Source organism: Pelophylax lessonae (assembly GCF_965119305.1).
Source record: "Pelophylax lessonae genome assembly, chromosome: 2".
Lineage (NCBI taxonomy): Eukaryota > Metazoa > Chordata > Amphibia > Anura > Ranidae > Pelophylax > Pelophylax lessonae.
The window spans coordinates 719,125,991-719,152,314 of record NC_138769.1 but is presented as its reverse complement, the minus strand read 5'-3'; the positions used below and the strand labels follow the sequence as shown (position 1 = coordinate 719,152,314).

The following is a 26,324-nucleotide window of genomic DNA, read 5'->3' as shown; positions in this document are numbered from 1 at the left end:
ATGTGTGTGCCTTTTTTTTTTTTTTTTTTTTTTTTTTTTTTTACATATGTTTTTGTGCATTGTGTGTAAAGGCTTTGTCAAATCTTGCTGTTTGCATTTGAACGCAGCGCTACTCATAGGCATGTGTTCAAACACCAAAGGCTGACCCCCCTTTTCCCATCAATGCACATAGATCCCAATAATACTTGTTGCATTGGAAGAAACGCAACTTCAAACCACAATCCTTAATGCAGGAATAAAGTAGAACTATGGCCTCCCATTAAAATAAATATTCCAGCATGTGCTGCAGTTTCTTCTTCCAGTGGCGGCGGGCATTCTTTCAGGACTGAGTGGCACTCCTGTAATGATGTGTAAAGGCAACTCCCTCCTGTAGTACTATGAGCCCAGCCTGTGTGAAGGTGCGCCCCCTAGAGGTAGTGTAAGCAGCTGCCTGGGCTCACAAGAGATGGGCAACATGACAAAGTGCTGTGTTCTGCCTGGGGAGGGCCGCCAGCGCTGGACTGAGGAGGAAGCCAGAGCATGGAGAGTGTAAGGCACGCCATCAGCTACAATTTTCTGTCCTTCAACCGGGAGTTGTCAGTGTTGATGGGGGGGGGGGGGGGGAATGCCTCCCGCAGTGCTATTGTGGAGCCTTCCTCACCATCACAATTTGTTCAATCTAAATTTATTGAAAAATATTTTGCATACAGAATAATCCTACACAAATGGTACTTTCATACCAACACCAACATAACAAACATGGATGTAAAAGAATTAAACTGTGATTGGTCCACAGATCCACAGCACCTGAGGATACAATATATAATATACAATATGTAAACACCCCATGGAGAACATAACACATGTGTATATAGGCCGATATCTGTGAACCAGTGTATATATAAGCCGATATCAGTGAACCAGTGTATATAGGCCGATATCTGTGCACAAGTGAACCAGTATATATAGACCGATATCTGTGCACAAGTGAACCAGTGTATATATAGGACGATATCTGTGCACAAGTGAACCAGTGTATATAGGCCGATATCTGTGCACAAGTGAACCAGTGTATATAGGCCGATATCTGTGCACAAGTGAACCAGTGTATATAGGCCGATATCTGTGCACAAGTGAACCAGTGTATATAGGCCGATATCTGTGCACAAGTGAACCAGTGTATATAGGCCGATATCTGTGCATAAGTGAACCAGTGTATATATAGGACGATATATGTGTGCACAAGTGAACCAGTGTATATATAGGCTGATATCTGTGAACCAGTGTATATAGGCCGATATCTGTGCACAAGTGAACCAGTGTATATAGGCCGATATCTGTGCACAAGTGAACCAATGTATATAGGCCGATATCTGTGAACCAGTGTATATAGGCCGATATCTGTGCACAAGTGAACCAGTATAAATAGGCCGATATCTGTACACAAGTGAACCAGTGTATATATAGGACGATATCTGTGCACAAGTGAACCAGTGTATATATAGGCTGATATCTGTGAACCAGTGTATATAGGCCGATATCTGTGCACAAGTGAACCAGTATATATAGGCCGATATCTGTGAACCAGTGTATATAGGCCGATATCTGTGCACAAGTGAACCAGTGTATATAGGCCGATATCTGTGCACAAGTGAACCAGTGTATATATAGGACGATATCTGTGCACAAGTGAACCAGTGTATATATAGGCTATCTGTTAACCAGTGTGTATATATAGGCCAATATCAGTGAACCAGTGTATATAGGACAATATCTGTGCACAAGTGAACCAGTGTATATAGGCCGATATCAGTGAACCAGTGTATATATGCCGATATCTGTGCACAAGTGAACCAGTGTATATAGGACGATATCTGTACACAAGTGAACCAGTGTATATAGGACGATATCTGTGCACAAGTGAACCAGTGTATATAGGCTGACATCTGTGCACAAGTGAACCAGTGTATATATAGGACGACATCTGTGCACAAGTGAACCAGTGTATATAGGCCGATATCTGTGCACAAGTGAACCAATGTATATAGGCCGATATCTGTGCACAAGTGAACCAGTGTATATAGGCCGATATCTGTGCACAAGTGAACCAATGTATATAGGCCGATATCTGTGCACAAGTGAACCAGTGTATATAGGCCGATATCTGTGCACAAGTGAACCAGTGTATATAGGCCGATATCTGTGCACAAGTGAACCAGTGTATATATAGGCCGATATCTGTGCACAAGTGAACCAATGTATATAGGCCGATATCTGTGCACAAGTGAACCAGTGTATATATAGGACGATATCTGTGCACAAGTGAACCAGTGTATATAGGCCGATATCTGTGCACAAGTGAACCAGTGTATATAGGCCGATATCTGTGCACAAGTGAACCAATGTATATAGGCCGATATCTGTGCACAAGTGAACCAGTGTATATAGGCCGATATCTGTGCACAAGTGAACCAATGTATATAGGCCGATATCTGTGCACAAGTGAACCAGTGTATATAGGCCGATATCTGTGCACAAGTGAACCAGTGTATATAGGCCGATATCTGTGCACAAGTGAACCAGTGTATATATAGGCCGATATCTGTGCACAAGTGAACCAATGTATATAGGCCGATATCTGTGCACAAGTGAACCAGTGTATATATAGGACGATATCTGTGCACAAGTGAACCAGTGTATATAGGCCGATATCTGTGCACAAGTGAACCAGTGTATATAGGCCGATATCTGTGCACAAGTGAACCAGTATATATAGGCCGATATCTGTGCACAAGTGAACCAATGTATATAGGCCGATATCTGTGCACAAGTGAACCAGTGTATATATAGGACGATATCTGTGCACAAGTGAACCAGTGTATATAGGCCGATATCTGTGCACAAGTGAACCAGTGTATATAGGCCGATATCTGTGCACAAGTGAACCAGTATATATAGGCCGATATCTGTGCACAAGTGAACCAGTGTATATAGGCCGATATCTGTGCATAAGTGAACCAGTGTATATATAGGACGATATCTGTGCACAAGTGAACCAGTGTATATAGGCCGATATCTGTGCACAAGTGAACCAGTGTATATATAGGCTGATATCTGTGAACCAGTGTATATAGGCCGATATCTGTGCACAAGTGAACCAGTGTATATAGGCCGATATCTGTGCACAAGAAGTGAACCAGTGTATATAGGCCGATATCTGTGCACAAGTGAACCAGTGTATATAGGCCGATATCTGTGCACAAGTGAACCAGTGTATATAGGCCGATATCAGTGAACCAGTGTATATAGGCCGATATCTGTGCACAAGTGAACCAGTGTATATAGGCCGATATCTGTGAACCAGTGTATATAGGCCGATATCTGTGCACAAGTGAACCAGTGTATATAGGACGATATCTGTGCACAAGTGAACCAGTGTATATATAGGACGATATCTGTGCACAAGTGAACCAGTGTATATATAGGACGATATCTGTGCACAAGTGAACCAGTGTATATATAGGCCGATATCTGTGCACAAGTGAACCAGTGTATATATAGGATGATATCTGTGCACAAGTGAACCAGTGTATATAGGCCGAATATCCATGCACAAGTGAACCAGTATATATAGGCCGATATCTGTGCACAAGTGAACCAGTGTATATAGGCCGAATATCCATGCACAAGTGAACCTGTATATATAGGCCGATATCTGTGCACAAGTGAACCAGTGTATATATAGGCCGATATCTGTGCACAAGTGAACCAGTGTATATATAGGCTGATATCTGTGAACCAGTGTATATAGGCCGATATCTGTACACAAGTGAACCAGTGTATATATAGGCCGATATCTGTGCATAAGTGAACCAGTGTATATAGGCCGATATCTGTGAACCAGTGTATATAGGCCGATATCTGTGCACAAGTGAACCATTGTATATATAGGCCGATATCTGTGCACAAGTGAACCAGTGTATATATAGGACGATATCTGTGCACAAGTGAACCAGTGTATATATAGGACGATATCTGTGCACAAGTGAACCAGTGTATATATAGGCCGATATCTGTGCACAAGTGAACCAGTGTATATATAGGATGATATCTGTGCACAAGTGAACCAGTGTATATAGGCCGAATATCCATGCACAAGTGAACCAGTATATATAGGCCGATATCTGTGCACAAGTGAACCAGTGTATATAGGCCGATATCTGTGAACCAGTGTATATAGGCCGATATCTGTGCACAAGTGAACCAGTGTATATATAGGCGGATATCTGTGCACAAGTGAACCAGTGTATATATAGGACGACATCTGTGCACAAGTGAACCAATGTATATAGGCCGATATCTGTGCACAAGTGAACCAGTGTATATAGGCCAATATCTGTGCACAAGTGAACCAATGTATATAGGCCGATATCTGTGCACAAGTGAACCAGTGTATATAGGCCGATATCTGTGCACAAGTGAACCAGTGTATATTGGCCGATATCTGTGCACAAGTGAACCAGTGTATATATAGGCCGATATCTGTGCACAAGTGAACCAATGTATATAGGCCGATATCTGTGCACAAGTGAACCAGTGTATATAGGCCGATATCTGTGCACAAGTGAACCAGTGTATATATAGGACGATATCTGTGCACAAGTGAACCAGTGTATATAGGCCGATATCTGTGCACAAGTGAACCAGTGTATATAGGCCGATATCTGTGCACAAGTGAACCAGTATATATAGGCCGATATCTGTGCACAAGTGAACCAGTGTATATAGGCCGATATCTGTGCATAAGTGAACCAGTGTATATATAGGACGATATCTGTGCACAAGTGAACCAGTGTATATATAGGCTGATATCTGTGAACCAGTGTATATAGGCCGATATCTGTGCACAAGTGAACCAGTGTATATATAGGCTGATATCTGTGAACCAGTGTATATAGGCCGATATCTGTGCACAAGTGAACCAGTGTATATAGGCCGATATCTGTGAACCAGTGTATATAGGCCGATATCTGTGCACAAGTGAACCAGTGTATATAGGCCGATATCTGTGCACAAGAAGTGAACCAGTGTATATAGGCCGATATCTGTGCACAAGTGAACCAGTGTATATAGGCCGATATCTGTGCACAAGTGAACCAGTGTATATAGGCCGATATCTGTGCACAAGTGAACCAGTGTATATAGGCCGATATCTGTGAACCAGTGTATATAGGCCGATATCTGTGCACAAGTGAACCAGTGTATATATAGGCTGATATCTGTGAACCAGTGTATATAGGCCGATATCTGTACACAAGTGAACCAGTGTATATAGGCCGATATCTGTGAACCAGTGTATATAGGCCGATATCTGTGCACAAGTGAACCATTGTATATATAGGCCGATATCTGTGCACAAGTGAACCAGTGTATATATAGGACGATATCTGTGCACAAGTGAACCAGTGTATATATAGGACGATATCTGTGCATAAGTGAACCAGTGTATATAGGCCGATATCTGTGAACCAGTGTATATAGGCCGATATCTGTGCACAAGTGAACCATTGTATATATAGGCCGATATCTGTGCACAAGTGAACCAGTGTATATATAGGACGATATCTGTGCACAAGTGAACCAGTGTATATAGGCCGAATATCCATGCACAAGTGAACCAGTATATATAGGCCGATATCTGTGCACAAGTGAACCAGTGTATATATAGGCTGATATCTGTGAACCAGTGTATATAGTACGATATCTGTGCACAAGTGAACCAGTGTATATAGGCCGATATCTGTTAACCAGTGTGTATATATAGGCCAATATCAGTGAACCAGTGTATATAGGACGATATCTGTGCACAAGTGAACCAGTGTATATATAGGCTGATATCAGTGAACCAGTGTATATATGCCGATATCTGTGCACAAGTGAACCAGTGTATATAGGCCGATTTCTGTGCACAAGTGAACCAGTGTATATAGGCTGATATTTGTGCACAAGTGAACCAGTGTATATATAGGCCGATATCTGTGCACAAGTGAACCAGTGTATATAGGCCGATATCTGTGCACAAGTGAACCAGTGTATATAGGCTGATATTTGTGCACAAGTGAACCAGTGTATATATAGGCCGATATCTGTACACAAGTGAACCAGTGTATATATAGGACGATATCTGTGCACAAGTGAACCAGTGTATATATAGGACGATATCTGTGCACAAGTGAACCAGTGTATATATAGGACGATATCTGTGCACAAGTGAACCAGTGTATATAGGCCAATATCTGTGAACCAGTGTATATAGGCCGATATCTGTGCACAAGTGAACCAGTGTATATAGGCCGATATCTGTGCACAAGTGAACCAGTGTATATATAGGACGATATCTGTGCACAAGTGAACCAGTGTATATAGGCCGATATCTGTGCACAAGTGAACCAGTGTATATATAGGCCGATATCTGTGCACAAGTGAACCAGTGTATATAGGACGATATCTGTGCACAAGTGAACCAGTATATATAGGCTGATATCTGTGCACAAGTGAACCAGTGTATATATAGGATGATATCTGTGCACAAGTGAACCAGTATATAGGCCGAATATCCATGCACAAGTGAACCAGTATATATAGGCCAATATCAGTGAACCAGTGTATATAGGCCGATATCTGTGCACAAGTGAACCAGTGTATATAGGCCGATATCAGTGAACCAGTGTATATAGGCCGATATCTGTACACAAGTGAAACAGTGTATATATAGGCCGATATCTGTGCACAAGTGAACCAGTGTATATACAGGCTGATATCTGTGAACCAGTGTATATAGGCCGATATCTGTGCACAAGTGAACCAGTGTATATAGGCCGATATCTGTGCACAAGTGAACCAGTATATATATAGGCCGATATCTGTGCACAAGTGAACCAGTGTATATATAGGCTGATATCTGTGAACCAGTGTATATAGGCCGATATCTGTACACAAGTGAACCAGTGTATATAGGCCGATATCTGTGCATAAGTGAACCAGTGTATATAGGCCGATATCTGTGAACCAGTGTATATAGGCCGATATCTGTGCACAAGTGAACCAGTGTATATATAGGCCGATATCTGTGCACAAGTGAACCAGTGTATATATAGGCCGATATCTGTGCACAAGTGAACCAGTGTATATATAGGACGATATCTGTGCACAAGTGAACCAGTGTATATATAGGACGATATCTTTGCACAAGTGAACCAGTGTATATATAGGACGATATCTGTGCACAAGTGAACCAGTGTATATAGGCCGAATATCCATGCACAAGTGAACCAGTATATATAGGCTGATATCTGTGCACAAGTGAACCAGTGTATATATAGGCTGATATCTGTGAACCAGTGTATATAGGACGATATCTGTGCACAAGTGAACCAGTGTATATATAGGCCGATATCTGTGCACAAGTGAACCAGTGTATATAGGACGATATCTGTGCACAAGTGAACCAGTGTATATATAGGCTGATATCAGTGAACCAGTGTATATATGCCGATATCTGTGCACAAGTGAACCAGTGTATATAGGCCGATATCTGTGCACAAGTGAACCAGTGTATATAGGCTGATATTTGTGCACAAGTGAACCAGTGTATATAGGCCGATATCTGTGAACCAGTGTATATATAGGCCGATATCTGTACACAAGTGAACCAGTGTATATAGGCCGATATCTGTGCACAAGTGAACCAGTATATATATAGGCCGATATCTGTGCACAAGTGAACCAGTGTATATATAGGCTGATATCTGTGAACCAGTGTATATAGGCCGATATCTGTACACAAGTGAACCAGTGTATATAGGCCGATATCTGTGCATAAGTGAACCAGTGTATATAGGCCGATATCTGTGAACCAGTGTATATAGGCCGATATCTGTGCACAAGTGAACCAGTGTATATATAGGCCGATATCTGTGCACAAGTGAACCAGTGTATATATAGGCCGATATCTGTGCACAAGTGAACCAGTGTATATATAGGACGATATCTGTGCACAAGTGAACCAGTGTATATATAGGACGATATCTTTGCACAAGTGAACCAGTGTATATATAGGACGATATCTGTGCACAAGTGAACCAGTGTATATAGGCCGAATATCCATGCACAAGTGAACCAGTATATATAGGCTGATATCTGTGCACAAGTGAACCAGTGTATATATAGGCTGATATCTGTGAACCAGTGTATATAGGACGATATCTGTGCACAAGTGAACCAGTGTATATATAGGCCGATATCTGTGCACAAGTGAACCAGTGTATATAGGACGATATCTGTGCACAAGTGAACCAGTGTATATATAGGCTGATATCAGTGAACCAGTGTATATATGCCGATATCTGTGCACAAGTGAACCAGTGTATATAGGCCGATATCTGTGCACAAGTGAACCAGTGTATATAGGCCGATATCTGTGCACAAGTGAACCAGTGTATATAGGCCGATATCTGTGAACCAGTGTATATATAGGCCGATATCTGTACACAAGTGAACCAGTGTATATATAGGCCGATATCTGTGCACAAGTGAACCAGTGTATATAGGCCGATATCTGTGCACAAGTGAACCAGTGTATATAGGCCGATATCTGTGCACAAGTGAACCAGTGTATATATAGGACGATATCTGTGCACAAGTGAACCAGTGTATATAGGCCGATATCTGTGCACAAGTGAACCAGTGTATATATAGGACGATATCTGTGCACAAGTGAACCAGTGTATATATAGGACGATATCTGTGCACAAGTGAACCAGTGTATATATAGGCCAAAATCTGTGCACAAGTGAACCAGTGTATATAGGCCGATATCAGTGAACCAGTGTATATAGGCCGATATCTGTGCACAAGTGAACCAGTGTATGTAGGCCGATATCTGTGCACAAGTGAACCAGTATATATAGGCTGATATCTGTGCACAAGTGAACCAGTGTATATATAGGATGATATCTGTGCACAAGTGAACCAGTATATAGGCCGAATATCCATGCACAAGTGAACCAGTATATATAGGCCAATATCAGTGAACCAGTGTATATAGGCCGATATCTGTGCACAAGTGAACCAGTGTATATAGGCCGATATCAGTGAACCAGTGTATATAGGCCGATATCTGTACACAAGTGAAACAGTGTATATATAGGCCGATATCTGTGCACAAGTGAACCAGTGTATATACAGGCTGATATCTGTGAACCAGTGTATATAGGCCGATATCTGTGCACAAGTGAACCAGTGTATATAGGCCGATATCTGTGCACAAGTGAACCAGTGTATATAGGCCGATATCTGTGCACAAGTGAACCAGTGTATATAGGCCGATATCTGTGCACAAGTGAACCAGTGTATATATAGGACGATATCTGTGCACAAGTGAACCAGTGTATATAGGCTGATATCTGTGCACAAGTGAACCAGTGTATATATAGGCCGATATCTGTGCACAAGTGAACCAGTGTATATATAGGACGATATCTGTGCACAAGTGAACCAGTGTATATATAGGACGATATCTGTGCACAAGTGAACCAGTGTATATAGGCCGATATCTGTGAACCAGTGTATATAGGCCGATATCTGTGCACAAGTGAACCAGTGTATATATAGGACGATATCTGTGCACAAGTGAACCAGTGTATATAGGCCGATATCTGTGAACCAGTGTATATAGGCCGAATATCTGTGCACAAGTGAACCAGTGTATATATAGGCCGATATCTGTGCACAAGTGAACCAGTGTATATAGGCCAATATCTGTGAACCAGTGTATATTGGCCGATATCTGTGCACAAGTGAACCAGTGTATATAGGCCGATATCTGTGCACAAGTGAACCAGTGTATATATAGATCGATATCTGTGCACAAGTGAACCAGTGTATATAGATCGATATCTGTGCACAAGTGAACCAGTGTATATAGGCCGATATCTGTGCACAAGTGAACCAGTGTATATATAGGACGATATCTGTACACAAGTGAACCAGTGTATATATAGGACGATATCTGTGCACAAGTGAACCAGTGTATATAGGCCGATATCTGTGAACCAGTGTATATTGGCCGATATCTGTGCACAAGTGAACCAGTGTATATAGGCCGATATCTGTGAACCAGTGTATATAGGCCGAATATCTGTGCACAAGTGAACCAGTGTATATATAGGACGATATCTGTGCACAAGTGAACCAGTGTATATAGGCCGATCTCTGTGAACCAGTGTATATTGGCCGATATCTGTGCACAAGTGAACCAGTGTATATATAGGCCGATATCTGTGCACAAGTGAACCAGTGTATATAGGCCGATCTCTGTGCACAAGTGAACCAGTATATATAGGCCGATATCTGTGCACAAGTGAACCAGTGTATATAGGCCGATCTCTGTGAACCAGTGTATATTGGCCGATATCTGTGCACAAGTGAACCAGTGTATATAGGCCGATATCTGTGCACAAGTGAACCAGTGTATATAGGCCGATCTCTGTGCACAAGTGAACCAGTGTATATAGGCCGATATCTGTGCACAAGTGAACCAGTGTATATAGGCCGATATCTGTGAACCAGTGTATATAGGCCGATATCTGTGCACAAGTGAACCAGTGTATATAGGCCGATATCTGTGCACAAGTGAACCAGTGTATATAGGCCGATATCTGTGAACCAGTGTATATAGGCCGATATCTGTGCACAAGTGAACCAGTGTATATAGGCCGATATCTGTGCACAAGTGAACCAGTGTATATAGGCCGATATCTGTGCACAAGTGAACCAGTATATATAGGCCGATATCTGTGCACAAGTGTATATAGGCCGATATCTGTGCACAAGTGAACCAGTGTATATAGGCCGATATCTGTGAACCAGTGTATATAGGCCGATATCTGTGCACAAGTGAACCAGTGTATATAGGCCGATATCAGTGCACAAGTGAACCAGTGTATATATAGGCTGATATCTGTGAACCAGTGTATATAGGCCGATATCTGTGCACAAGTGAACCAGTGTATATAGGCCGATATCTGTGCACAAGTAAACCAGTGTATATAGGCCGATATCTGTGCACAAGTGAACCAGTGTATATAGGCCGATATCTGTGAACCAGTGTATATAGGCCGATATCTGTGCACAAGTGAACCAGTGTATATAGGCCAATATCAGTGAACCAGTGTATATAGGCCGATATCTGTGCACAAGTGAACCAGTGTATATAGGCCGATATCTGTGCACAAGTGAACCAGTGTATATATAGGCTGATATCAGTGAACCAGTGTATAGGCCGATATCTGTGCACAAGTGAACCAGTATATATATAGGCTGATATGTGCACAAGTGAACCAGTGTATATAGGCCGATATCAGTGAACCAGTGTATATAGGCCGATATCTGTGCACAAGTGAACCAGTGTATATAGGCCGATATCTGTGCACAAGTGAACCAGTGTATATAGGCCGATATCTGTGCACAAGTGAACCAGTATATATATATAGGCCGATATCTGTGCACAAGTGAACCAGTATATATAGGCCAATGTCTGTGAACCAGTGTATATAGGCCGATATCTGTGCACAAGTGAACCAGTGTATATAGGCCGATATCTGTGCACAAGTGAACCAGTGTATATAGTCCGATATCTGTGAACCAGTGTATATAGTCCGATATCTGTGAACCAGTGTATATAGGCCGATATCTGTGCATAAGTGAACCAATGTATATAGGCCGATATCTGTGAACCAGTGTATATAGGCCGATATCTGTGCACAAGTGAACCAGTATAAATATAGGCTGATATCTGTGCACAAGTGAACCAGTGTATATATAGGCTGATATCTGTGAACCAGTGTATATATAGGCCGATATCTGTGCACAAGTGAACCAGTGTATATATAGGACGATATCTGTGCACAAGTGAACCAGTGTATATATAGGACGATATCTGTGCACAAGTGAACCAGTGTATATATAGGCCAATATCTGTGCACAAGTGAACCAGTGTATATATAGGCCGATATCTGTGCACAAGTGAACCAGTGTATATATAGGACGATATCTGTGCACAAGTGAACCAGTGTATATATAGGCCGATATCTGTGCACAAGTGAACCAGGGTATATAGGACGATATCTGTGTACAAGTGAACCAGTGTATATAGGCCGATATCTGTGCACAAGTGAACCAGTGTATATAGGCCGATATCTGTGCACAAGTGAACCAGTGTATATAGTCCGATATCTGTGAACCAGTGTATATAGTCCGATATCTGTGAACCAGTGTATATAGGCCGATATCTGTGCATAAGTGAACCAATGTATATAGGCCGATATCTGTGAACCAGTGTATATAGGCCGATATCTGTGCACAAGTGAACCAGTATATATATATAGGCTGATATCTGTGCACAAGTGAACCAGTGTATATATAGGCTGATATCTGTGAACCAGTGTATATATAGGCCGATATCTGTGCACAAGTGAACCAGTATATATATAGGCCGATATCTGTGCACAAGTGAACCAGTATATATATAGGCTGATATCTGTGCACAAGTGAACCAGTGTATATATAGGCTGATATCTGTGAACCAGTGTATATATAGGCCGATATCTGTGCACAAGTGAACCAGTGTATATATAGGCCGATATCTGTGCACAAGTGAACCAGTGTATATATAGGACGATATCTGTGCACAAGTGAACCAGTGTATATAGGACGATATCTGTGCACAAGTGAACCAGTGTATATATAGGCCGATATCTGTGCACAAGTGAACCAGGGTATATAGGATGATATCTGTGTACAAGTGAACCAGTACAGATTCATAGCTGTACAAAAGATATATGGCACCAATTTCTAGGTCTCGGGGCAATATCCCCCCCCCCCATACCAATCAAAGTAATGATCATAATATATTGGCCTTTAACATTAGGCTACAACTCCAAAGAAGTTGCTACTAGCACAAAAAAAATCCCCTTTACAGAGAAAAAGAATAAAACACCACATAAATAAATAAATAAATCGCAGAGGTGATCAAATACCACCAAAAGAAAGCTCTGTTTGTGTGAAAAAAAAGGACGTCAAATTTATTTGGCTACAGCGTTAAACGACTGCGCAATTGTTCGTTAAAATAACGCAGTGCCGAATCGCAACAAATGGCCTGGTCATTAGGGGGGTAAAACCTTCCGGACCAGATGTGGTTAAGGACTTCCATACGAGTAAAGTATAGCAGGCCTGGTATAGTAGAGTGTCAGCAGGGCCGGACTGGGAATTAAATTCAGCCCTGGAAAAAATTTCATACCAGCCCCATAGCATTATTATACCGGCCCAACAGAATAACGCCATTATTTTCTTGTTCATAAAGGAAAACCATGCATTTTAAAGCAAATTTATACACAGATAAGATAGATATGAAAGCATATAGGGCTTTATATATAAAAAGAGCAAATTCTAGTTAAAAGTGGTAAAAGTGCAGACATGGTAAAGGAAATGTCAGCGGCTGTGAGGACATCAGGGGCTGTGAGGATATGATACAGGACATCAGGGGCTGTGCGGACATGGTACAGGAGATGTCAGGGGCTGTGCGGACATGGTACAGGAGATGTCAGGGGCTGTGCGGACATGGTACAGGAGATGTCAGGGGCTGTGCGGACATGGTACAGGAGATGTCAGGGGCTGTGCGGACATGGTACAGGAGATGTCAGGGGCTGTGCGGACATGGTACAGGAGATGTCAGGGGCTGTGCGGACATGGTACAGGAGATGTCAGGGGCTGTGCGGACATGGTACAGGAGATGTCAGGGGCTGTGCGGACATGGTACAGGAGATGTCAGGCGCTGTGCGGACATGGTACAGGAGATGTCAGGCGCTGTGCGGACATGGTACAGGAGATGTCAGGGGCTGTGCGGACATGGTACAGGAGATGTCAGGCGCTGTGCGGACATGGTACAGGACATGTCAGGCGCTGTGCGGACATGGTACAGGACATGTCAGGGGCTGTGCGGACATGGTACAGGACATGTCAGGCGCTGTGCGGACATGGTACAGGACATGTCAGGGGCTGTGCGGACATGGTAGAGGAGATGTCAGAGGCTGTGTGGACATGGTAGAGGAGATGTCAGAGGCTGTGCGGACATGGTACAGGAGATGTCAGAGGCTGTGCGGACATGGTACAGGAGATGTCAGAGGCTGTGCGGACATGGTACAGTAGATGTCAGGCGCTGTGCGGACATGGTACAGGAGATGTCAGGCGCTGTGCGGACATGGTACAGGAGATGTCAGGCGCTGTGCGGACATGGTACAGGAGATGTCAGGCGCTGTGCGGACATGGTAAAGGAGATGTCAGGGGCTGTGCGGACATGGTACAGGAGATGTCAGGGGCTGTGCGGACATGGTACAGGAGATGTCAGGCGCTGTGCGGACATGGTACAGGACATGTCAGGGGCTGTGCGGACATGGTACAGGAGATGTCAGAGGCTGTGTGGACATGGTAGAGGAGATGTCAGAGGCTGTGCGGACATGGTACAGGAGATGTCAGGGGCTGTGCGGACATTGTACAGGAGATGTCATAGGCTGTGCGGACATGGTACAGGAGATGTCAGGCGCTGTGCGGACATGGTACAGGAGATGTCAGGGGCTGTGCGGACATGGTACAGGAGATGTCAGGGGCTGTGCGGACATTGTACAGGAGATGTCAGGCACTGTGCGGACATGGTACAGAAGATGTCAGAGGCTGTGCGGACATTGTACAGGAGATGTCAGGGGCTGTGCGGACATGGTACAGGAGATGTCAGAGGCTGTGCGGACATGGTACAGGAGATGTCAGAGGCTGTGCGGACATTGTACAGGAGATGTCAGGGGCTGTGCGGACATTGTACAGGAGATGTCAGGGGCTGTGCGGACATTGTACAGGAGATGTCAGGGGCTGTGCAGACATTGTACAGGAGATGTCAGGGGCTGTGCAGACATTGTACAGGAGATGTCAGGGGCTGTGCAGACATTGTACAGGAGATGTCAGGGGCTGTGCAGACATTGTACAGGAGATGTCAGGGGCTGTGCAGACATTGTACAGGAGATGTCAGGGGCTGTGCGGACATTGTACAGGAGATGTCAGAGGCTGTGCGGACATGGTACAGGAGATGTCAGAGGCTGTGCGGACATGGTACAGGAGATGTCAGAGGCTGTGCGGACATTGTACAGGAGATGTCAGGGGCTGTGCAGACATGGTACAGGAGATGTCAGAGGCTGTGCGGACATTGTATAGGAGATGTCAGAGGCTGTGCGGACATTGTATAGGAGATGTCAGAGGCTGTGCGGACATGGTACAGGAGATGTCAGTGGCTGTGCGGACATGGTACAGGAGATGTCAGAATTATTAGGGGCCCTAATACAATGCTGATCCCCCCTCCCCCTAATACAATTCTGTTCCCCTCCTCCTAATACAATGCTAACCCCCCTCCCCCTAATAAAATGATGACCTCCCCCTAATACAATGCTGTTTCCCCTCCCTCCCCCTAAATTTGGGGGGGGGGGATCAGCATTGTATTAGGGGGAGGTCATCATTTTATTAGGGGGAGGGGGGTTAGAATTGTATTAGGAGGAGGGGGAACAGCATTGTATTAGGGGGAGGGGGGATCAGCATTGTATTAGGGGGGAGGGGGGCCCAGGGGGGGATGGCATGGCAGGTCAGCATTGTATTAGGGGGAGGGGGTAGCATTGTAGTACTAGTAGGGGCCCTAAAATATGCTGACACCCCCCAAATGCAAGAGGTCCAGGTCCCCCAGGCCCCAGCCCATTTACTCTGACCTGGCTCAGCTGGCTGTCTCAGGCTCTGCTCCGCCTCCGCTCCTCCAGTCACTCTCAGTCTCCTGCGATCATGCTGCTGCTGCTGGTGTCTGTGTGCTCTGGGAGGGATCGGCGCCGTGACCATCCATCTTGCAGAGTTACTTTCAGTCAATCAGATGAACGACCACAGCCGCACACTCGCACAGCCGCTCCCGCCGGATGTGACGTCATGGCGCTCATAGCGGCTGACGTAGGAAACATCCGTCACCGTCACTGGAGCGCAGCGGGGGCCGGGCCTGGGCTGCAGCGGCCATCACAGCGCAGCCGCGGCGCGGTCAGATGCTTAAAGCGGCCGCGGCGCGGTAGATGCTTAAAGCGGCCGCATCTTTAAAGCGGCCGCATCTTAAAGCGGCCCCAGGGCCGGCGGCCCCCCGGGAAACTTCCCGGTATCCCGCTAGGCCAGTCCGGCCCTGAGTGTCAGTGGCACAACTGGGGGTGAGCACATTGGCTATCCAAGGCCCTATCTGGCACAACTTATCCAAACAAGATAATAATGCTTGGAAGAAACTCTGACAAAAAGCCATTCCAGATGGTCCTCGGCCTGCCAGTGTCATCCCACGTGTGAAAATGCTTTTAAACAACATTCAGACCTCCTAAATGTAGTTCTTTAAATGCTTTTCCTAAATGTCACCACAAGATGGCGCATTTTGTTCATAAAAAGCATGCATGGTGCGTGCCCCGGACCGACAACTGAACTGTATGTCCAAAACAACTGCATTCATGTTTTCATCAGTGGTGCAATTTAGGGCCGGTTCCCATTAGTGCGATCACAGAGATCACATGTGATTCGGAGCGCACTGCTCCTAAATTACATGCGATGTCTGTGCGGTGCAAATTTCAGCCATACACTTTGTGGCTGAATTCGTACCGCAATCCCACTAAACACGCACATGACCCTTTTTTTTTTTCCGCAGCAGAATTGGATCGCATGGTGGTTCACACTAGTGCGATCCGATTCTGTGCGAACTTGCAGATCGCACTGCGATATGCGATCTCATCTTTTAATTGACATCCCCTGCTTATCGCATATGGCATAATAAATGTTTTTAATATGAAAATACGTATTGCTCTATTTGTGACCATCCCTCCCACATTGGCCCTTTAACCACTTGCCGCCCGCCCTATAGCGGATTGACGGCTGCAAAGTGGTTGTATTATCCTGACTGGCCGTCATATGATGTCCAGCAGGATAATGCGCTCTGTGCGCGCCCTGACTCTAACACACCGCATCTCCATTATCACTGACTTAGGCTCTTTACCATGTGACCAGCTGTGTCCAATCACAGCTGGTCACATAGTAAATAGGAAGTGCCGTTGATCGGCTTTCCTCAGTTCGTGCCTTATAGGCATGAGTAGAGGAGAGCCGATCTTTGGCTCTCCTGACGGGGGGGGGGTTCTGTGCTGGTAATCAGAGCATTGATTACCAGTGCAGACCCTTGGGGGGGGGGGTGCCACTAGAGCCACCAGGGATGCCCACCCATGGCCCTGAGGCTCTGAGGAAGAGGCTTAGCTGGTGCGCCCCTATGTTTGCTTGTTGTTTCCGCCAGTGATTGCCCACCCATGGCCACCAGGGATGGCAATCAGGGCTCAGGGAGCCTGCCAGTGCCCTCCCTATCAGTGCTGCCCACCATTGCCCATCATTGCCATCTATCAGTGCTGCCCACCAGTGCCCATCATTGCCATCTATCAGTGCTGCCCACCAATGTCCATTATTGCCCACCAGTGCCGCCTATCAGTGCCCATCATTGCCATCTATCAGTGCTGCCCACCAGTGCCCATTATTGCCCACCAGTGATTCAACCCCCACTGAAATTGATTGTTTTGGCCAGTTTGACATTGATTTTGATCATTCAGTCATCCTGCTTACAATTAAATCAAAGAGGCACGTGTAGGTCAGACAAATATAACGTAACATTTATAATGAAATAACCACAAATGTCTTTTCTGTGCTCACATCATTATCAGTTTTATTCAACCTCCAAGTGACATTCAATCTTAGTACTTAGTACAACATCCTTTTACAGTTATAACAGCTTTTAAACGTGAAGCATAGCTTGACACAAGTGTCTTGCAGCGATCTACGGGTATCTTCGCCCATTCGTCATGGGCAAAAGCCTCCAGTTCAGTCACATTCTTAGGCTTGTGCACTGCAACTGCTTTCTTTAAGTCCCACCAGAGGTTTTCAATCGGATTTAAGTCTGGTGACTGTGATGGCCACTCCAAAATGTTCCAGCCTTTAATCTGCAACCATGCTCTAGTGGACTTGGAGGTATGCTTGGGATCATTGTCCTGTTGAAAGGTCCAACGTCTCCCAAGCCTCAGGTTTGTGACGGACTGCATCACATTGTCATCCAATATCTCCTGGTACTGAAGAGAATTCATGGTACCTTGCACATGCTGAAGCTTCCCTGTACCTGCAGAAGCAAAACAGCCCCAAAGCATGATTGACCCCCGCCATGCTTCACAGTAGGCAAGGTGTTCTTTTCTTCATAGGCCTTGTTCTTCCTCCTCCAAACATAGCGTTGATCCATGGGCCCAAACAGTTCTAATTTTGTTTCATCAGTCCACAGAACACTATCCCCAAACTTCTGTGGTTTGTCCACATGACTTTTGGCACACTGCAGTCGACTCTTCTTATTCTTTGGAGACAGCAAGGGGGTGCGCCTGGGAGTTCTGGCATGGAGGCCTTCATTACGCAGTGTGCGCCGTATTGTCTGAGCAGAAACTTCAGTACCCACATCTGACAAATCTTTTCTCAGTTCCTCAGCAGTCACACGGGGACTTTTCTCCACTCTATGCTTCAAGTAGCGCACAGCAGTCGAAGTCAGCATCTTCTTTCGGCCACGACCAGGTAGCGTTTCAACAGTGCCCTTTGCCTTGAATTTGCGAATGATGCTTCCTATGGTGTCTCTTGGTATGTTTAACATCTTTGCAATCTTCTTATAGCCATTGCCCTTCCTGTGAAGAGTAATCACCTCTTCTCTTGTCTTCCTGGACCATTCTCTTGACTTCACCATGTTTGTAACCACGCCAGTAAACATCTAGAAGGAGCTGAGTATCACAGTCATTTTAAAGCTGCCTAATTGGTGCTTATTAGGCTTTATTGCTGCTCCCTGACATCCACAGGTGTTTTCAATACCTGATTGAAAACACTTCAATGAACCTCTGTTCTTCAGAGTGGTAGTCTTTAAGGGGTTGAATAATTGTGTCAATGAAGAATTCACAAAAGAAACATTTACTACTGTATTACAAAACCAATTGATGTCATTTTAGTTGCATATGGTTCTTTAAGAAGTCCTTGTGGGATTTCATTCTGAATACAATCCCACACGCTCGAGCACACTGTTCTGATGTATTTTATGCTGTTCCCGAGGTACTAGGAATAGTGCTATCCTTGTGAGTAGTATGCTTTTATTCTTAATAAATGTACCATTTTAAAACGGAGAGCACTAGATGTCCTTGTTATCCTTTCATGTGGATTACCAATACCGATCTGCTGAGGTGCTAAGGTATCCATGATTGTAAGACTGGGACAGGAGGAGTTCACCAGAGTCTATGATAAAGCGCAACGGCCTTTGTGGTCAGTGTATGGAGGTGAGAGGCTGGCATTAACTGTGGTGGTGGAATCACTTATGTTTGGTGATTTGTTCAACTTTTCAACACGGGTCACCTTTACCTCACTCTTGGCTTTGGATATTATGGACTTTCCCAGATATATTGAATAATATGGACATTGCTCTTGTTTATTGGTTTTAACATTTTAGCGCTGCACCATTTTTTGTATTTTTTCTCCAATAGTATGCTGTGGGGCTCATCTTGGCTTTTCTCCAATCTAGTGTGGAGATGTCTCTGCCTTTAAGTACAATCAAAGGACATAATTGTCTTGCGTCTGTAAATATAAAGGATACGTACTGTATATACACATTGCAATTTATTTCCTGCACCAATAGTTCTTGCGGTTTACAGTGCAGAACAGAGATTTCTGTTTGTTGCTCTGCCACCTGCCTCTTCACGTCCTTCAAGGTAGTCACTAAAGTGTTGGCTCCAGTCTTTGGACTCCTGCGTTCTCAAGGTGTTTCCACTGTGGGTAACCTGGATGACCTCCTGCTCCGGGAGCAATCTGCTTCACATCTGAAGTCCAATATTCATCAGATGGTGCTCACCTTGGAAAGATTTGGGTTGATCCTAAATTTTCCAAAAATCAGTCTTGGTTCAAACTCCGTGGCTGGAATATCTGGGCCCGATCTTGGAAACAAATCAGTCAAAAGTATTGAAAAATGGCTGTCATTGCAAACTCAGATGAAGTTACTTTGTGTTTTACCACAACCCAAGATACGCTTCTGCATGAGAGTTCTTGGGAAGATGGTCGCTTTATTTGAGACACCAAATACTCTGACATATGCCTAGCTTCATTCCAGAGCCCTTAAAACTGAAAGTCCTGTCAGTGTAGGACAAGAGGATACAGTCACTGTATTTTCCAATATGTAGACTAATAGTATATTCCCCTAGTCAGTGCCATGAAAAATAAACCAAAAAATCATTAAAGGAGAAATGGGGGGGTACCTCGTCCCAAATATAGACTTATCCAGAAACAAAAAATAAATTCAGATGGACTTTCTTGACACCCCATGAACAAGACCACACACATATAGTATAAAAATACAATTGAATTACAACATTGCAAGCATATCCAAGTAGACTAAAACATACAGCATCTCACAAAAATGAGCACACTGTCCTCTCAAAATAACTCAACACACAGCCATTAATGTCTAAACCGCTGGCAACAAAAGGGAGTACACTACTAAGTGGAAATGTTTAAATTGGGCCCAATTTGCCATTTTCCCCTCCCCAGGGTCATTTGGCTCATTAGTGTTACAAGGTCTCAGGTGTGCATTGGAAGCAGGTGTGTTAAATTTGGTGTTATCGCTCTCACTCTCTCATACTGGTCACTGGTTCAACATGGCACCTTATGGCAAAGAACTCTGGATCTAAACTGAGGATCTAAAAAAAAGAATTGTTGCTCTACATGAAGATGGCCTAGGCTATAAGATGATTGCCAAGACCCTGAAACTGAGCTGCAGCACGGTGGCCAAGACCATACAGGTTCCACTCAGAACAGGCCTCGCCGGGGTCGACCAAAGAAGTTAAGTGAACGTGCTCAGCATCATACCCATTGGTTGTCTTTGGGAAATCGATGTATAAGTGCTGCCAGCATTGCTGCGGAGGTTGAAGGGGTGGGGGGGTCAGCCTGTCAGTGCTCAGACCATACACCGCACACTGCATCAAATTGGTCTGCATGCTGTTGTCCCAGAAGGAAGCCTCTTCTAAAGATGATGCAAAAAAAAACCTGCAAACCGTTTGCTGAAGACAAGCAGACTAAGGACATGGATTACTGGAACCATGTCCTGTGGTCTGATGAGACCAAGATAAACTTATTTGGGTCAGATGGTGTCAATCGTGTGTGGCGGCAATCAGCTGAGGAGTACAAAGACAAGTGTGTCTTGTCTACAGTCAAACATGGTGGTGGGAGTGTCATGTCTGGGGCTGCATGAGTGCTGCCGGCACTGGGGAGCTACAGTTTATTAAGGGAACCACGAATGCCAACATGTACTGTGACATACTGAAGCAGAGCATGATCCCCCTCCCTTCATAGACTGGGCCGCAGGGCAGTATTCCAACATGATAAAGACCCCAAACACACCTCCAAGATGACCATTGCCTTGCTAAAGAAGTTGAGGGTAAAGGGATGGACTGGCCAAGCATGTCTCCAGACCTAAACCCTATTAAGCATCTGTGGGGCATCCTCAAATGTAAGATGGAGGAGTGCAAGGTCTCTAACATCCACCAGCTCTGTGATGTTCCCATGGAGGAGTGGAAGAGGAACCTGTAAAGCTCTGGTGAACTCCATGCCCAAGAGGGTTAAGGCAGTGCTGAAAAATAATGGTGGCCACACAAAATATTAACACTTTAGGCCCAATTTTGACTTTTTTACTTAGGGATGTACTCACTTTTGTTGCCAGTGGTTTAGACATTAATGGCTGTGTGTTGAGTTATTTTGAGGGGGCAGCAAATTTACACTGTTATACAAGCTGTACACTCACTACTTTACATTGTAGCAAAGTGTCATTTCTTCAGTGTTGTCACATGAAAAGATAAAATAAAATACTTACAAAAATGTGAGGGGTGTACTCACTTTTGTGAGATACTGTATATTATAAAACATACTGGTTGTTGTTCTATGATCCAAACATATATACTACCTCAAAGCAATGGATAAAAGAGTACAATAGTAGAACAGGAACAACAGACTCCAGATATGGTTTTCCTTTACATGTTTTGTGATGCAAACTGCTTCTTCAAGAGATGGAGGGGATACAATTCAAGTTATAAACAAAAGATGACAACACAATATAAACATCACTAAAAAGAAAGACTTCTATCTATGCCACATCCCATAGTGCAGATAAACAAAATATACAGAACCCCTGTTCTGCCAAAAGTGGACTTTACTGGCATAAGCATGAGACCAGACCCATTGTTAATAGACAATATCAAAATGAAATTCATACATATAATGAAAAACACATAATTGATATCACATCAATACAGTACAGTAACACATATATATATATATATATATATATTAAAAAAAACTGTAAAAACAGTGGGACATAGGATAAGGTCCTAGTACAACATATCCCTAAATCCCATCCAGGATGGAATATTCCCCAAATATAATGGCTGCATGTATTGTACCAAGTCACCTCCACTGGTCACAGGTTGATGCGTTTCGCTAACAAGCGTAGCTTCCTCAAGACCACTTGTGAGATGGATTCCTATTGGCAATATCAGCTGAATCCATGGCTCTCCCTATCATAGTCAGCCATTCGTCAATTTATACGTTTCAGTGCTGGGAATGGGTTTGACATTTCACCATTAACAAATAGTAATATTTTCTTATGTTTATATATGAGTTTGGGACAATGGTATTTTATTTAGATGGAACATTTATCTAATTTTATGAAAGCTTTGTATAGATCTCAATTGAAGGGTCTGTTTTATTTATATATATATTTATATATAATATGTATGTATGTATGTGTGTGTGTATATATATATGTATATATATATGTGTGTGTGTATATATATATGTATGTATGTATGTATGTATGTATGTATATATGTGTGTGTGTGTAACATAATAACAAATGTTATATATTGCAATAATAACCAGTTAGGCCTCTCTTTTACCTTTGAGTCCAACCCAGACACTCTTCCCTTTCTAGACCTTGAATTAGGTCATGAAAATAAACAGATATTTGCCCGAAACACCCGAGAGCCTCTACACTTAAGAACAAAATTGCCCCCAGTAAATTTTCCGAACAAAAGACTGTCCTTCCTTTGAACCTCATTCCCCTTAAGGGAATGTATCCATGTCAGAAAAAAATTTGCAAGACTTGTGATTTCATCAATTATGGTCCCACAACGGTAAAACCTATCCATTGGACAATTTTTATAATTGTTCATCTGACCACGTGGTGTACTGTCTTACCTTTCCCTGTAAGTTATTATATGTAGGTCGTACCATTTGTCCCCTCAGGCAACGTTTTGGCAAACATCGCCGTTTCATAGAGGAGGGCTCTGACAAACATAGTGTTCCCAGGCATTTTTTAGAAGCCCACCATAGATCCACCGAGGGTCTGCGCGTCTGGCAGGGCCATCTTTTCCAATGGGCATGCCCGGCAGTTGCCCGGGGGCCCCACTTGCCAAGGGGCCTGGCCCCACCACACACAGACAATTACATTCCCATCTGTCACCCCCCCAGGCCAGATTCGTTTACCTGGTGGTCTAGGGCCCCCACCATTTGTCCACTGGGAGCGCCGGCTGCTTTGGTGTGGCTGAGTCTGCGCTGTACACTGGTTGCTAGGAAGGCCATCCGACTGGCATCTAGAAACCAGTGACATTCTGAGGAGGACCCAGCATGCAGAGGAGGATCCTCCTCTTGGCTCCTCCTCGTCTCCTCCGTGCCTGGAAGAAGAATGGCTCCACCCACCTCCTCCCTTCATGTGCTGTGCGGCCTCTGTGGAAGCAAAGGTAACACACTGCTGCAGGCTTACTTGACTTTTTTTTTTCTCTCTCCATCGACTGTCTGTGCCATCCTTTTTCCTTTTTCTTTGCACTACTAGCTGTTTATTTGTCAGCTTTAAGTTAGTCACTTCTTCAGTCGCACTGGTCGTCCTGGTATCCCAGGACAGAGGGCCTTATGGAATCCCAGCCCGCCATTGAGCGTTTAGCAGGCTATGCGTTCACCCTGGCCTCGCAAACGACCCATCCCTGTCCTCAGGGATGCAAGCCTGCGAGGTGGCCACCTCGCCTGGACGTCTCACCCATGGTTCCGTGCGTTGCTAGCGTCCTGTGTTTTTGGCTGACGGCACCCCCGCCATCTGGGGTGGGAGGTTTCCCATCAATGTGAGGCTCCCACGCCATCAGGTACGGTAAGTACATTCTGTGTGGGGCTTCTGTCTGGGGCTGGCAGTCCTGTGTGTCTGTGGTATCCCCTGATGTCTGTGCGTTTCTGGGGCTCCCTTTATCCCGGTCCCTGCGGGGGCTCTGTCACAGCTAGTACGCTATGTGGGGTTGTTTGTGGGGGTCCATCTCCTATGTGACACTTCTGGCGTGTTTGGAGGTGCAGACACGTGCGGCGGCCGCTGCGGGGTTAAAAACCGCCGGTCCGCCATTTTATGTGTGGGCATTTTATGTGCTGGCTTCACTGTGGGCGCTTCTGCAGCAATGTATGTAGTGTGTTTTGGCGCCTTACGGCACCATCTTGTGTGTGGCAATGTGTTCTTCTGAGCACATGTCGGCAGGCCATTTTCCCGGAGCCTCCCATTACTTTCTATGGGCAACCATTTTTCCTTAGTCTGAAGTCCTAGTTCAGTCTCCTGCGGTGACATCACTGTACAGAGGAGATCGGCAGGCGTGTGGTAACACTTGTGGGGTCTGTCTTTGCTGTTTTTTTTTGGGAATACCTCTGGTTGTCAGCTTATTCCTGCTTGGGGATCTGTTTGCATAGTCCTTCATAGCGGTGTACTGCGGGGGATCGCGGTGTGCTTAAAGGGCCAGTACCTTGAAAAAAAAAAAAGTTTTTTCTTATGGAGTCCCAGACAGCAAATTTCCCCCAGCTTTGGTGGATGATTCAGGTTCCTCTGAATCTTCTGCTCTGCCTGCTCTGACTGCCGCACTTGCAACTTTAGCGTCCAAAGTGGATCTTTTGATGACTGAACGGGATACTAGAAAAAGGCCTAGGCTCTCTCTTTCTTCTGATTCTGAATCTTTAAGGGTCTCACTCTTCCCAGTCTGAAGGGGAGGTGGAGGAGGCGGGGGTGGATGATTCCCCCCTGGGACGGCCGAAGATCGCGCAGCTATGGATGCGTTGATCATTGCCATTAAGGAAACACTACGTTTAGAGGATGAGCCCAATCCTCCGGGAAAACAGTCATCTTTTGGTACCCACAGATCCCGTAAGGCGGCGCAGGTATTTCCTTGCCCCGCTGAGTTTCACAAAACTGTGAATAAACAATGGCACAACCTGAAGCGCACCTTTGTGGTGCCAAAGAAGTTTTCCACTCCGTTACTCAGTTGCGTCTCCTACGGATTTGCGTTGGTGTGTGGCTCCGACAGTGGATCACACTGTGGCCAGATTGAACAAGGCCACTCTGGTACCCACCGAAGATTCTCCGGTGTTTAGGGACCCTATGGATAGGATGGAACATCTTGCCCGACATTCCTACATGGTGGCGGGTTCCATGCTGAAACCTATTTTCGCCTCTGTCATGGTGGTTCAAGCCGTGGCGGATTGGGCCAAGGTGCTCAGATGCACCCTTGTGGCCGATTCTGCCCCCCCTACTAGCCTGGAGATGGTGGACCAGATTTATCAAGGGGTCATGTATTTGTGCGATGCGGCCTTGGATGAGGCCCCATTAGCTGCGTGCCTTTCTAGTGTCACGGTACTTAACCACCGCTTGATTTGGTTAAAAAGCTGGTCGGCTGACCAGACTTCCAGGAAGACAGTGTCTGACATCCCCTATGCGGGGTCTCGTCTTTTTGGAGAGTCCCTGGATGAATTGGTTAAGGGTGTCACTGGGGGCAAGAGCACTCAGAATCCCAGGGGTAAGTTCTTCCGCGGTAAGCAGGGCCCCTCCTTCAAAGTGGTCTTGCGACCCAACCAGTCCTTCCTTCCAAAGGTGGTTTCTGATTTTCACCTTAATGAGGACATTGTTTTGCCTTCGCTTTGTGTGAATCCTAAACAACATCCTAAGGAGTTTGTCTTACATTCCTTGGATGTTGTCAGGGCGATCAGGGTTTACCTGTCGTCCACTGAATCCTTTAGGAAGACGGATTCTCTTTTTGTCCTTCCTGAGGGACCTCGGAAGGGTATGGCTG

The 26,324-nt window shown here is 44.8% G+C and overlaps 1 protein-coding gene across 1 annotated transcript in view; it reads left to right on the top strand.

The window, feature by feature from the left end:
- LOC309546761 (asparaginyl-tRNA synthetase-like) overlaps nucleotides 1-26,324 on the top strand; it is a gene marked incomplete at its 3' end in the record, with an annotated part of 74,505 nt that overhangs the window by 15,825 nt on the left and 32,356 nt on the right. The window contains exon 5 of the mRNA XM_082246452.1: nucleotides 19,902-20,145. Coding sequence (XP_082102578.1) covers nucleotides 19,902-20,145 — 244 coding nt within the window. The remainder of the gene's footprint in view (nucleotides 1-19,901; nucleotides 20,146-26,324) is intronic.